Genomic DNA, 13,863 nt, shown 5'->3' on the forward strand with positions numbered 1-13,863 from the left:
AAATGCACTCCGGTTCTTTTTTATGACTTTTACTGGCACAAAATGGTGTCGGTGTACGCTGTTGGTTCTAGCCGTTATCAGCCACTGGTTGATATCGGTTGCTGCGTGTATAATCACCGAATAAAAAGCGCACTTCATGGTAGTGAGAGACATAAATAAGAAATGGGCCGACCAGGATTCAAGTGCAGAATACGTTAATTGCTACAAGTGTCTGTGCATGCTTAGAGAGAATTATGCGGAAATATTCGCATGATTTGGCAAAAGGTTTCTACGGCTGCTTTCTTTTTGTAGGTGCACGTGGATGGCACATCACCAGCGTTTTTTATTACTGTTCTCTAGATTTTAAATTTTTTTCGTCGCTATTATACTTTTCTTTATGGGCTGAATGCATAGAGCTTGTAGGTCGTAAGTGCTGTTTGCCATTCGACAGCCGTCTTTGCCAAGTATATGTCCAACATCTGCATTTGCACCTGACCTTACGAACAGCGCTGTAGCGTAAGAACACTCTTTCAATAAGGGTCCATCGCCCATATTTTTGTTTCAATAAAAAGGAAAATGCCGAAAGCTCATATGGCAGAACTTTTCGTACGAGCCAATCATAGCCAATCCTGATGCTGGGCAAACCACTAACTAGCAACGGCGGCTAGCCAAGTAGCCAAACGTACTTGTGAACGAAAAGCTTTGTGAATACGGGACCAGGCTGTCAGCGCTCTGTATGACACAGAGGAAAGGTAACGAGGCACTTGGTGCAACGACGCCGTCGATATTCGGCCAGCCATGGGCATACAGATTGCACTGCTCCTATTATATTTTTTTCTTCCAATGTGTTTGCTAATGCTCTAAAGCACGACGTTCTTGAGGGCTAGTTGGTTCATCCTTGAGGTGAGCTTTAAACTGCGCGAAAAGATGAGGAAAAGTGAAGCAAACGCACATCACACCACGAGCGCAGGTGTTCTGCACTCGTGGTGCGTTGTGTGTTTGCTTCGCTTCTCCTCATCTTTTCGCGCAGTTTAAACCTCCCGCTCTAAAGCAGGCTATTCGGAAGAGACAAAATATAGGTGAGAGTGAAATGAATTAGGAAAGAGAAGAAACCACATGCATTGTATATTTTAAGGATTATTTTCGTCCGTCTTATGTCAATCTCGCCGAGTGTCCTATTTTATGCGAGTCAACAAAGCGAACGAAAGCAAAAATAATTTTCGAAATTGCGTTCCCAGGGGTTTCTGTAATATTCACCTCGTTCATAATTAAAAACAAAAAAATAAAATAATAAATCTGGAAAGTATGCAGGCCAGTATTCACAAGAAAGATCACACGTCACAACTTTTCGAGAGAAGATAGGTCAGTCAGTCATTATGTCCTGCATATTATTACCAAAGGTCGCCGACCAATGACAGACATCGCTCACAATAGAAAGGCTTTGCGAGTTTTTTTTTCTGTGTTATGAGTGCCCCAGCCAGGCCAATGAATCACCACTTATCCCAAAGAGCCACCCTGCTATGTTGACTCTGTATTTTGTCTAACAAAGGCAAGCGTTAGCGCGCAACCATTAACCATTTCAGTGAGAGAAAGCAAAGAAAGGATTGGTTTTGCTTCTGTTCGAGAAAAATATATTTGGAGCCGTACGCATCAAATTTTTCTTACCAGAGAGCGTTTTCTCCTTGGCCTGGGTTCGAACTGCCGCCCCTAGTCATAGCGGCCAATGATATAACGAGAAGATCGTAGTGGCAATGGCAAATCGACCGCGTGACAAACGTTCTAAAACGGACACCGGTATTTTATTGTAGTCGTCTGTCATGCTTCTTTCTCACACATTTACATGACAGTAGCAATTTGCCCTTCAGACGGATTTGGGGCAATCAGATGTGAGGCTTTCATGCAGAAGAGATGCCGGTTCCATGGCTCCATGCGTTCGCAAGGTGCAAAGTCACGAAAACGCTTCTGCAAGACTTCCGATGCACCAGCCTTCACGATCATGTGTGATCAGCTGACGCATGGACACTTCATTGCGTATGTGTCCACGCATACCGCGAACCTGTCTCTTTCTTCCGATCTTTCACTCCCCTTTACACTTTTCCTAGCGTATACGGCAGCCAAGCGAGGTATGCCTGGGAAGCCTCCTCGTCGTTCCCTCTTGTGACTTCTCTCGTTCACTCTCTTACTCGACTGCCGAGTATAACAGTGCCCGATGTCTACTATAGGCGAAGCAGGACCAACACGAACTGGCACACGTTGGGCTTGTCGCGGTTTTTGGAAGGACAATATATGGCAAGGTAGCGAGCGGAGGACGTTCCGTTATTTCTCTTTGGTAGCCGTGGAAAATGTTTGGCGCGCGCACATATTGCCTCAGTATAGATTTGCCGGTGTTCAGCTTCACAACTGGGACCATAGTGGTCGCTTACAGAGTGTGCGCAAAAATTTACCAACCACATAAATCTGGAGCCCGCATGGCGCGATTTCACGCGCGGCGGTGGAAGGGGGGCGTCGTTTGGACGAGTACGCTGGTTTAATGACGTCACCACCGGTTTCAGTCGAGGGTAGACAAAAAGAAAAAGAAAGCAACAAAAAAAATACCGCGAGTCGTGGTACCAGGCGTGGCTCAACCACTGACAGTGCAAGATAGTCAAGCGGCGCAAAGCTTGCTCTTCCGCGGGACGCCACCATTTGGAGTCGCCTGCCGCGCGGATGTCGTAGCACTTCGAGAACAGTGGCCAGACTAGTAGACGAAGTCAATGCATTGAAATAAATATCAAATATAACGAGAAAAATAACTGGGCTTTGCAATTTTGTTGCTCGTTAAGCTTAGCTTTTAAGAGCACATTGCCGGCTCGAAAAAAAAAATATTTTCTGTTGTGGCGACCTCTGTTGGGCGGCAAACGTGGCGCAAATATGCCGTGCTGTTTCTTTGCATACCGGTGCTATTGCGTCATTGGCTGCTTCGAGTCACGTTTTTACTCGTGAAAAGCGCGTCACGTGGTTGCATCTCAAGAGCGACAGCAGCAGCAATAGGTCGACGTGACGTCGTCGGGAAACTATCCAACCTCTTGCACTGCGCTTGCCGAAACGAAAGCAGTCATCGGGTGCTCTAACGTGAAACTATTCGGAACTTTTTTTATTACAATGCTGCAATCAGCCCTCCGCGATTGGTAAAAAACTTTTTTGGACCACCCCCAATTCACCTTTCTGTCACGCAACGTCACGAAAACCGCGATATCTCCCCGCCTGATATGACGTGCACACATTAATTATGCATGATTTGACCAAACAAAAGAAAAATAGTTAATTCTAATTCGAAGCCCTTTCCCCATTAGTCCTCGGCTATTGGTCAAAATCTTTCGGGCTGCACCCACTTCTCCTGCCTGTCACGCGACGTCACAAAACCGCAAAAACTCACCGTGTCAAAGTGACGTGCACGCGTTAATGATGCAATAATATGCCGAACAAAACTGAATTTTATTCTGAAAAGCCGCAGGTCCCATTCCGAAAGGAGTAAAAGATGGCTGCCGCCGATCACTCAGGCACTGTCTATGCGCACCTGCCGGAGAGCATGGGTTTAGCTGTCTATAATAAAACTTTCTGCGTGGCCCCGTGACGTTTTCGAGCACTTTCAGCACGCTTACGATCTCGTTCTGCCAACTATTCTTTTCTGAGGATCCGTTTTAGCGTCATTCTTGAGCTTCCGTTGCATGCAGCCGCGATTTTCGACTAGACACCGCAAGCTAAGTAAGGGACAGCGGACCAATCGCACACGCCGGCACCACCCTCTTCATCCTGTTAACGATCTGAAGTAGAGTGGCTCGGCTCCATCGAATCCTCCTCCACTTCAGCGTGCTCCTCGCCTCTTGTCAGCCAATAAGATAAGAGAAGCCGCTTAGTGTAGGCAATGTTATTCGTTTTTCAAGCAAATAAATGTGATCTATGAACGAGGAGAGCGCTTGATTGAGTCTGTTCAGACAACCCTGCGGGGGACAGCACGATGCTTGCGTCGGCGGTTACACAAATTTTCGTCATCAGATTGGAATAAAAACATATTGTAATAGTATTACGTTGTAGGCTCCATCATCTTACAAGATTGATGCATAAGAAATATAGTGAAATATGGGTAGGGAGTAGATTAGGCGCTTTGAAATGATGGTATGCTGCACAAATGAAGAGTGATAGAGTCGAACTCGCTTGAGAGGACGAATACCATTTGCTGGCTCTGACATTTACGTCGTTCACTCGCTCAGAAAAGTAATTTCACTAAACTGTACCGCGCAATAAAAAGTGAGGTCGGATGTTTAAATCAACATTATCCGAAAGCCTGCGCTTTATCTGTGCGAACGGGTACAGATTAATATAAGCCACGCCACTGGGTAATTTCCTTTCGCGGAGCTAGATTGAACCGCGAATGTGCGCTGTTCGCTCAAAGGTGTTTCAGACACGCACTTTGCGGAAATGACGCTTGTCAGTTTAGTAGAGAAAGCGCCGACAAAACAGTGTTTTACATCCGTGCGCTTCCACGCACGCTGCGAGGCAACGCACCCCATGCATCTCAAACCGCGACGCGCCCAGCGAGCAGCTCAAGGCCGCGCGGTGTCTTTGCAGCCTCGTACGATTTCGCGCAGCAGAATGCTATGTCTTATCTCCGTGCCAACCGCTGTCGCCATTCGCGCCAGCTTTCTCAAACGCAACCCGTTTCGCTAGGCGCGCAAACGACGTGGTGCGAGCGTTAATTGGCAGGTTGTGCGGTGTGTGCTGCTCTCCTCAAAACTGTGTGCAAGCAGGATGTTTGAGGTGAGGCCAGGTCTCCATTTTTTCCCCCATTTCTTACCTGGGACAAAGAAAAACGAATAAAGCCGCAGCAAACGCGGAGCCCGCAGCCCCTGGTACAACGCGCACCTGAAGCATCGTCAGTCAAAAGTCTATACCTCACTGGAATCTCTCTCTCTCTCTCTTTATATATATTTATATATAGGTATGTATATATATTGATGCAAAGATTAGAAACGCAAAGTAATGTCATAGTCATCATTTGCATAAGCTATGAATGTATATGAGACGCCAGATGCACTGATAAGGTTGCAGTTTGAACGTGTGCGCGGTACATAGTCTGAAGAGGCAGTGTAGACACAACGCAAGCTTATATATAGTCAAACATGACGCTGAATGCGTGCACCCCTGAAATAACGGTGGATCATAATCGAAGACACATCTACGTTCCCGTATATGGTAACACGATACGCAACACACATGCATAAATTGATGCACGTCTATCTCGATACAAACTAGATTGTCGCTCGAAACGTGCTAGCCTTTTATTGATTTTTAATTAATTCATTTACAATACCGCGACTCTCATTCGAGAAGATGGCAACTGTGAAATACTCTATATAGGATGTCGTACGTAACTTGAGCGAAACTTTAAATTTACGCTGGTGCCACGCAACTGCACAGAACCAAGGTAATGTTGCTTGGCGTCGCTTACAGATGCGTAGATTATTTTTTGCATGGGCCTAATTACGTAATTAGTCTTCATTAATTATTGAACTTCTCAAATAATATAACTAGATGAAAAGCGTCAATGAGAAAATTGTATAGCAGCATTAAAAACTCCCGATACAGATTTCTGATGCTGAATGCGGGCTACATAAAAGCGTTTTTTCCAAGCATAAGGGAAGCCCGCGTATACAAGCAAAGTAAGATCTTGATGAAGGCTAGTTGGTTCATACTTAGAACTGAGGTGAAACAGCGCGAAAAAGACGAGGACACAAGGAAACAAATACCACAGACAAGCGCTGTGCGGAAATGACGCTTGTCAGCGCTTGTCTGTGGTATTTGTTTCCTTGTGTCCTCGTCTTTTTCGCGCTGTTTCACCTCAGTTATAAATACAAGCAAAGTGTCTCCACAGGCTGCAGCCCTTATCTGCCTCTATTCGTAAGTCGTACCTTATGACGCATTTGTGTGCAGGTGCGCTAGAAATAGCAACAGAGGGGAAAAGTATACTGTACATCAATCCCAGAGAGTGCAATTTCCGGCCACGTTGTCGTTCGCAGCCCTCAAGCTCACATACGGCGTAACAGCTCGTTCTCTTGGTGTCCCGCGGGAAACGATCGCCGGAGAATAATGCCATGCCGCGGAGCGACCACGCCATCGACATTGGCGAGGCGTTCACGCGAGCCAACACTCGATCCTTTTGTTCTGCGCGGCGAACGTTACGTTACGCAAACGCAAAGCCCTTCAAGCATGGCGGCAGTGCGACGTAGATGTCGCAGGTTAGCGGAGGGTGGATGTTTTTTCCTCTCCGAGAATGGGAGGCAGATGTTCTTGCTTTAAGCCGCACGCAGTTTGCGCTATTGCGAAGCCGTAAACTCTGTCTCGATAAACGCGAGCAGCACTGTGGAATGTTATAGTTGTGCGGTTACTTCCCCAGGGACCTCAAACCACGAGGGTCACGCCTCACAAAATATCGGCAAACTTCATAAATTCCTCGCGGTCAGAATTCATTTGCTGCGACAACACCGAACACCGCCCTCTGTCATCGTCATCATCGTAATTGCTGTTGTTCTTGTAGTTCTTCTTATAATTATTATTACGAGGTAAACTATTCAGTTGTAAGTTGTCACGTATCACATTCAGATAAAAACGAATTTTCGGTGCGAAAGAAGAAAGAAATAAGATGTTAAAACAAAATAGGGTAAAAAAAAACAAAAAGAAACAATTTAGCAAGTTGATTGATGGGTTTGAGAAAGATAACTCCGGTCTGTGGGGCAATCATTTGTGCTGCTGAAAAAAAAAGAATGCTCCGCAAGAAAGCCATTAAAGCACAGACAAATCTAGAACAAGACTACGGAGAGAAGTTGCGACAATGTTTTCCAGTAATAGAGAAATTATCAATTGTTTCAGCTTCGCCCCACATTGAGCATAACAAGAGGGAACCACCACCTTTATGTATTTAATTTGCACAGAACCAGTACAAATTTCAGCAGCCCCTTGCTTTTCTCCAGGACCGATTGTTATTGCATTATACATGAGGCACGGGTTGTCATTATTGTTAGTTCCGGCTCTAAGCCCACATTCACAAAATTGTTGACACGCTAGAACTGTTCCTAAGAAAAGGTGCCAACCAATTGGGATTTTGTAAATATCGTTATCAAAGTTGGCAGTCCAATCGGACCACAACAAATTCTTTTTTTATAGTGTATCTCAGTTCAATAATTGCGCAATGTGCACTAATGCCTTTTAATTATTACAAATAGTAGGGCAGTTAATCCATGGTTATATTTACTAAGAATGAAGCGTCGCTTCAGATATTCCCCTTGAATAGCTGGGAAAACGTATCAGAGCGATATCAAAACACATGTAAGTGGTGCTCTGGCTCTCTAATAACCTGGTTGCTTCTCCCTTATTTTTTCACTCTGGTGTTGCGGCAAACGTGTTCACTCTGCTGCGCAAAGTATTGCATGCCGACGAGTACAATGAATAACTTTAATTTAATTTAATTACGGGGTTTTACGTGCCAAAACCACTTCCTGATTATGTGGCACGCCGTAGTGGAGGACTCTGGAAAATTCGACCACCTGGGGTGCTTTAACGTGCACCTAAACTAAGTACACTGGTGCTTTCGCATTTCGCCCCCATCGAAATGCGGCCGCTGTGGCCGGGATTCAATCCCGCGACCTCGTGCTTAGCAGCCTAACACCATAGCCACCGAGCAAGCATGGCGGGTAATGATTAACTTTCGACCAGTGAAATCACAGGCAGGCCAAATAAAATAGAACAGGCCTTAGCGCGTACACATGCCTAAGAAACCATTTATTTATTTATTTATTTATTTATTTATTTTTATTTATTCATTTCTACACACTGCAGAGTCGAAGGACTATCAGAGAAGTGGGGATTTAAAAGTACAGAGATTGCAAAGATTTGAACAAGATAAAATGGAATATCAATGGTGAATAATACTACATAAAAAGAATTCTACGAGCCACAAAGACTGAACAAGATTACGTAAATCATTAGTCTTATACAGCAGAGATATTAAAAAATGTGTTTCTAGTTCGGTGCGATGATCAAAAGGAAATATAATCAACTCACGAAAGCGTGTCAAGGTGGATGTCGGTTTAGCTTATCTGATGCAGTTGCTGAGTAGAGGAAATGGTGGAGAGGTAATCAAAGCAAGAAAACTCTGAAGATTGGAGGCACGGACGGGAGGAGAGTGGAGCTAGCTTGAGAGGGAAAACATGGGAACTAGGTGAAAAATATGCGCCGTAGCGACGTGTCTTCTAGCGCCATCTCGCGCTTGCGGCGTGATTAGAGGGTGAGGGGAACATACCAAGTGTTCGAATGGCCAATCAGTTAACTAGGTGCGATTGCTTCTGAGCTTTGTATGTACTGATTTCGAGCACCCCTTTATGTAGCAGAATTGTGCCATATTTTTCCCAAAGGCATCCGATGTCGTAAAATTGGTCAAACTCACTAGCGCGAAAAGATATATATATATATATATATATATATATATATATATATATATATATATTAGAAAGATCAGCAGAGACAGTTGAGGCTTAGAATTACTAGAAGTATTAGAATCGCTCTGGTCACATGTTTTCGATTGATGCTTTCGACATACCTTAAAGCTTTTTCTCCTGAATCGGTTTGTACGTTTGCGTATACGTTGGCTACAGGCTGAAAACGGTCGGACAAGTTTGCTGCAGAGCGAATAATTTTATTTTATGCTGAACGGTAGGCCTCTCGCGGCTATGTCGTCTTCTTTTGCGTTCCCTTGTGTCGTCTTCTGAGGCGTGCTTTCGCGGACGACCACGTTTCACAGCTGCCGCAGAGGTAGACGCTTCGCAGTGCATCACAGTAAACACTGCACTGATGACATCCGAAGAGCAAGTGACGCTCAGGAAGTAGTGACGGAGACGGTAACGCAACGCGTGCAATGTCGCCCTCACAAGTTTAACCATGGCGCCACTGCGGCATAGGGGAAGCGTGCTCGTCTCGCACCCCGGAGGCCCGAGTTCGATTCCCACCCTGAGCGAAATTTCCCGATTTTCGTTTCCAAGGCCTTAATTTGTGCAGAAAAACATTCCTGACAAATGTGACCCAAGCATTTTTTCACATGTTTGTACTCTTCGCCCCGTCGGCCATTTTTGGTGCCACCTTCCGGCCACGCCGCCGACGACAACGCCGGATTTTCGCGTAATAGGGCACCTAATGTTTTCGCTATAAGAGCACAGCGTAAAATCCATTTCGTTTTTATACTGATGACCTATCGCATGCATTGACAGAGGCATGATATGTCTGGTTGAGTTGATAATAAGAACACACTGAAAAATCTCAAACACATCTACTGTACGCAACAGTTTATCCGCCAGCAGGCTGTACATAGAAAGAATGCCCCTGGCGTCAACAAAATTGTGCAGAGGCATCAGGGTGGTGTTTCGATCTTCACATCTTGCCAAGCAACAAAATTAAGTCACGATTTTAGCAACCAGTGTTTTGAGGCGCAATCACCCGCGAAAAAAATCTCCCTAGTGAGATAAGTCTTAGGAAGCGTCATTGTACTCTGCTGCCACAATTTAAGCTCGAAACGTAGCAATTAAAAACTTTATTGGTTGTTTCTCGCTACTTGGAAAATTCGTGGCGATATTATGTCGCCAGTGTTATGCTCGCGTTTCAGTATCACCTTGCTCTGATAGGGAAATTGCGCTACCTGCGAGAGTTGCAATGGTGGAAAAGGTGTAAATTATGCGTTAAAATGTTTCTATAATGTATTGATAATTACGTGTGCGGTAATATGTCACAGCAAGCTTGCACTCAATATATATATATATATATATATATATATATATATATATATATATATATATATATATATATATATACCCCCATATACACCCCATATACACCCCCCCACATATATATACATATATATATATATATATATATATATATATATATATATATATATATATATATGGGGGGGGGGTGGATGGAAGGATGTATGTATGTGTGTGTGTGTGTTTGTGTGTGTCAAAATCCCAAATAGTTGCTCTACCCTTTTCCGCACTGGCGGCCTTACTTTTGCTTCCTTGAACATAGAATTGAGCATTTCTGGAGAGCCGATTTACAGTTTCATGTCGGATGGCGTTGATAGCCAGAGGGATTTAAAACTCTGATGTGTTTTTCCTCGACCCTTTATTAGGCGCAGATGAAATGTTCCAAACAAGAGGCGAATGAAAAGAGAAAAAAAAAGTGTGTGAACAAAGAACTAGTCGCCAACTGCTTGGCTCATGCGGTGGAGCAAATTGTGCGAAGCCGGAAATAACACGCGCAATCGCAAGCACACGAGCTAACTGAAAAAAAAAATAATAAAGGCAATGAAGTCCAGCATGACGAGATATGACCAGTGTGTGAATGCATGACAACGCAGAGCATTTTATCCTCCGTGAAGAAGAAGATTTCGCGAAACAGCCATACCAGCTCAGCCACCAAAAATCTCGGCAGCTCTGCAGTGGCACTACGCGCCTGTGCTAGGAGAAGTAACAAGTCATCATTCGGCAGTTTCCGCTTAGAGCCTGTGCGCGTGTTATAGTTAGGCATACTCCGAACGCCAGCGAATGGAGTGCACTTGGTTTCATGGAAGACGGTACATCAGCAAGCACACAAAGACTAAGACTTCAAGGAGCACTTCGTTGCACAATCGTCCACTGTTATCGGAAAAGTTTCTTTTTTCTCTCTCCTTCTCTCTATTTCCTTTCACTCTGACGGGTATACATACATGCCGGGTATATCGAGTGTGTCAGCACGCACTTGCAGTGTCCTGCAGCACTCGCCAGGCAGCTGTCACATTCACAAGGCGCCCCGTGCGAAGGGCGGCAGTCGACGGGGATTTCGTATACCGCGAAGGTGAAATCAAACTCGATGCTAGCTTCGATTGTGTTTACCGAATCTCACCTGTGTCATACGCGGGCTCTCAGAGCGTAGAAGAATCGCTCAAAAGCGTGCATTTGCGTGACAAGTTGTTGCATCAGAGAAGTTGCGGCACAGCATGTCATGAGACGTCACCTCGAAAGGATTTCGAGTAGCAGAGGCTACTTCATTTTATCTTTTCGTGCTCATCCGTCACACGTCTCATGCGTAACAGCACGGTTACATCCGTAGTGGAACGTGCAAACTCTGAGCACCTCTTTCTGCGCTCGTCGGGCATTTATGGCGTGTGACACATCTTCATATAATAAATGAAAGGTAGGTACAATAACTGAGAGTATTTTACGTCTTGGAATAGTCGCGAGCACTCTGACCACTCTTCAATATTTTCATCGGCACACACTCGTCATAGTCATCAGTTCGTAGCTCCTGGTCCTTAGTGATATCTCTCAGTCGACGGAAAAAAAATCACGCCTCGGTCGCGATTTCATCTTGGGTGTTTTTATAATAATGCAGTTGGGACAAATGTAGTTTTTTTTTTTCAACATACACGGATGCTCTAATTTCTCGCTCAATCCTGAAAATGACGACACCATAGCAGTGACGTGCTTGTGTGCGCAAGACTCCATTGCATCCACAAACACAATCACCAAATGGAATCTGCGGGAAGTCTACAAAAGGCGCTAGAAACAGTGACACGTGGTATCACACAGTGACGCAGCTTCGATGTACTGTAAGTAAGAATATGCGAATATGAGCAATTTCCATGCATTGAAATGTCTTGATGGAAACATAATAGAAAAGAAAGCTTTGAGTGCGAAATAAGTATTCGAGTGTGACAATATAGAAGGGCACTCACGGGCAACATCCCATGTTACAGGTTACCCGGAGTTTTCGGGCTCGTCCTAACGGTTGTTGACTTCGTTTGTTAGAATGCGCGTCTGGGCCTGAGAAGGTTGACCTTATAACATTGGTTAAACCTTGACATTAAGTTATCACACACATACTGCGCTGTTGCAATGCAATTAAATCATGCTGGTTTCGAGACACCCTTTGTAATGTGAATATAATCAGGTAACTATGTGGGAGACGCTAAGGGCCTGTGCTTACTTCGCAGCAACGTTGAGACTGTGTTAGCTTCTGCGTGTCTTTGACAACATGTTCACTAGAATGCGCCGAATGGTGCGCAAGCTAACTCCAGCACAATTCCTCACGCATTCCACCAATTACCATCTTCCTGTTGCACAATGAAATAAGTATAATTATGCAGCTCGAGCAATCTGGCAAATACAAGGCCACCATAAATATGCAGAAATAGCACACCCTAGTACAAGGTTGATTATCAGTATCCGTGGGAATCGGTATAGCAAGCATCTCTTCACTTTGACCATTCGGGATTCGAAATTCTCATCTTCGTGTCGCAGTTGCGCGACATCCATCTTAGAAATAAAACTTATGGCCTATGGGCTCATCTATCGTCACATCACCCGGCGAAGCCGCGCACACTGCCACATGAAAAAAAAAGAAGTAAAGGGAAGAATGAAAGGAAAGCCGAGGTAAAGGCTCGCGAGAGTAGCACTCACAGTAGGTGGACTCCTCGAGTTCCCGGATCTCGTCCTTGGTGAGCTTGCTCGCCCGTTTGCCCATGATTCCGAAGATGCGGCGTCCGCGTTCCATGGCACTACGGCGTCGGCATCAGACGGGGGTCGCTGTCAGCCGGTCGTCCGGCCTGCCCGCCATCGAAGTTCGCCACCCTTCGGACTATACGCTCCTCAGAGAGGGCAGCTCACGTGGGTGCCTACCGCCGGCAGCGAGTTACCGCAAAAAAGTGGGATCCCCCGAACGCTAAGTTCGCCGCCTGAAATAGCCTGACTGGTCTTTTTCTTTCTCTGCCCCTCCTTGTTTCCTTACGAAGCAGCGTTTCCACTTACTTATTTTACAAGGTGTTCGCTATGTCCAGGATACGCTAAAAATGAAGAGAACTAAAAGACTGTAGCACAACTCAAAATGTGATTGCACAGCGTTCTTTGTCCAGCTCCTTCTGTTCGCAAATCGGTGAACTCGGAGAAACGGTGAACTTGGAGCAGCGGCAACCCACAGAACGTTTTTTATACAGCGGATGCGGATGACGTCTGTCGCAAACAACGGAGCACTAGTTCACAATCCCCGCGGTGCTATTACAGGTTCAATTGCTCTTGTACTGGAAAGGGCAACGACGTCTTGATAAGTTTCAAGCAAAAGGCTCGGCACAAATTTAGAAGAGCTGCGTAAGATGCAGTGAGCTTCTTTCTCCCGACACTAGCGGTAACTATTCTTTTTTTTTGTTTTTTGTCTGAACAAACTTGCGACAACCAAATATCCCAACCTGTTTTCTTTCTGTTTGGAAGATCTTTGCACAATGTTCACAGTACTGTCCTGTAGCACCTGCAGCTTGCAACGACGCAGTGGTCGCTTACAATCCGTGGAGCAGATAGTCTCCGGCGCAGTTCACAAACTCTTCATCGCGCTCGCATTATAGTCCCGGTAACAGGTTGCCACCCGCTGCTCCGCGCATGCACATACACCCGGGTCAACAGGGAATGTGCGCACAGCGGCCGCGAAACCACTTCTCGAGCCGGGAAGTAATGGGAGCGAGATGGACGGTGGGTGCCACCCTTTCCACGGGCGAGTTCTGCGGAGGAGGGCACGGGTCTCGGGCGGCGACAGTGCACGGGCTCCCGGTACGGCGGCCGAGTTTCGACTGAGCTGGGGTCCGGAGCCGCACTTGGCAAAAAAGGCGTGGGAAGAAATGGGCGAGAAGGCAGCGGCGGGGAGCGGTACCGTCCCGTTGCCACGGGCAACCACGCGCCGATTCCCACTTTATTTCGCCCCTTCCTTACCCGATTCGCAGTCTTCCTTCGCTCCTTCGCGGCTTTCCTTTTTTTCCCCTGCTCGACAGCGCCCTCT

General features: G+C 45.8%; 1 protein-coding gene across 1 annotated transcript in view; it reads right to left on the bottom strand.

Annotated features, from left to right (window-relative positions):
* LOC135908433 (frequenin-1-like) overlaps positions 1-13,617 on the bottom strand; it is an 803,832-nt gene extending 790,215 nt beyond the window's left edge. Inside the window, exon 1 of the mRNA XM_065440212.1 lies at positions 12,501-13,617. Within this exon, the coding sequence (XP_065296284.1) occupies positions 12,501-12,594 (94 nt within the window). The 5' untranslated portion in view covers positions 12,595-13,617. The remainder of the gene's footprint in view (positions 1-12,500) is intronic.
* Between the last annotated feature and the right edge of the window lie 246 nt (positions 13,618-13,863).

Source organism: Dermacentor albipictus, unplaced genomic scaffold, assembly GCF_038994185.2.
Source record: "Dermacentor albipictus isolate Rhodes 1998 colony unplaced genomic scaffold, USDA_Dalb.pri_finalv2 scaffold_25, whole genome shotgun sequence".
Classification (NCBI taxonomy): domain Eukaryota; kingdom Metazoa; phylum Arthropoda; class Arachnida; order Ixodida; family Ixodidae; genus Dermacentor; species Dermacentor albipictus.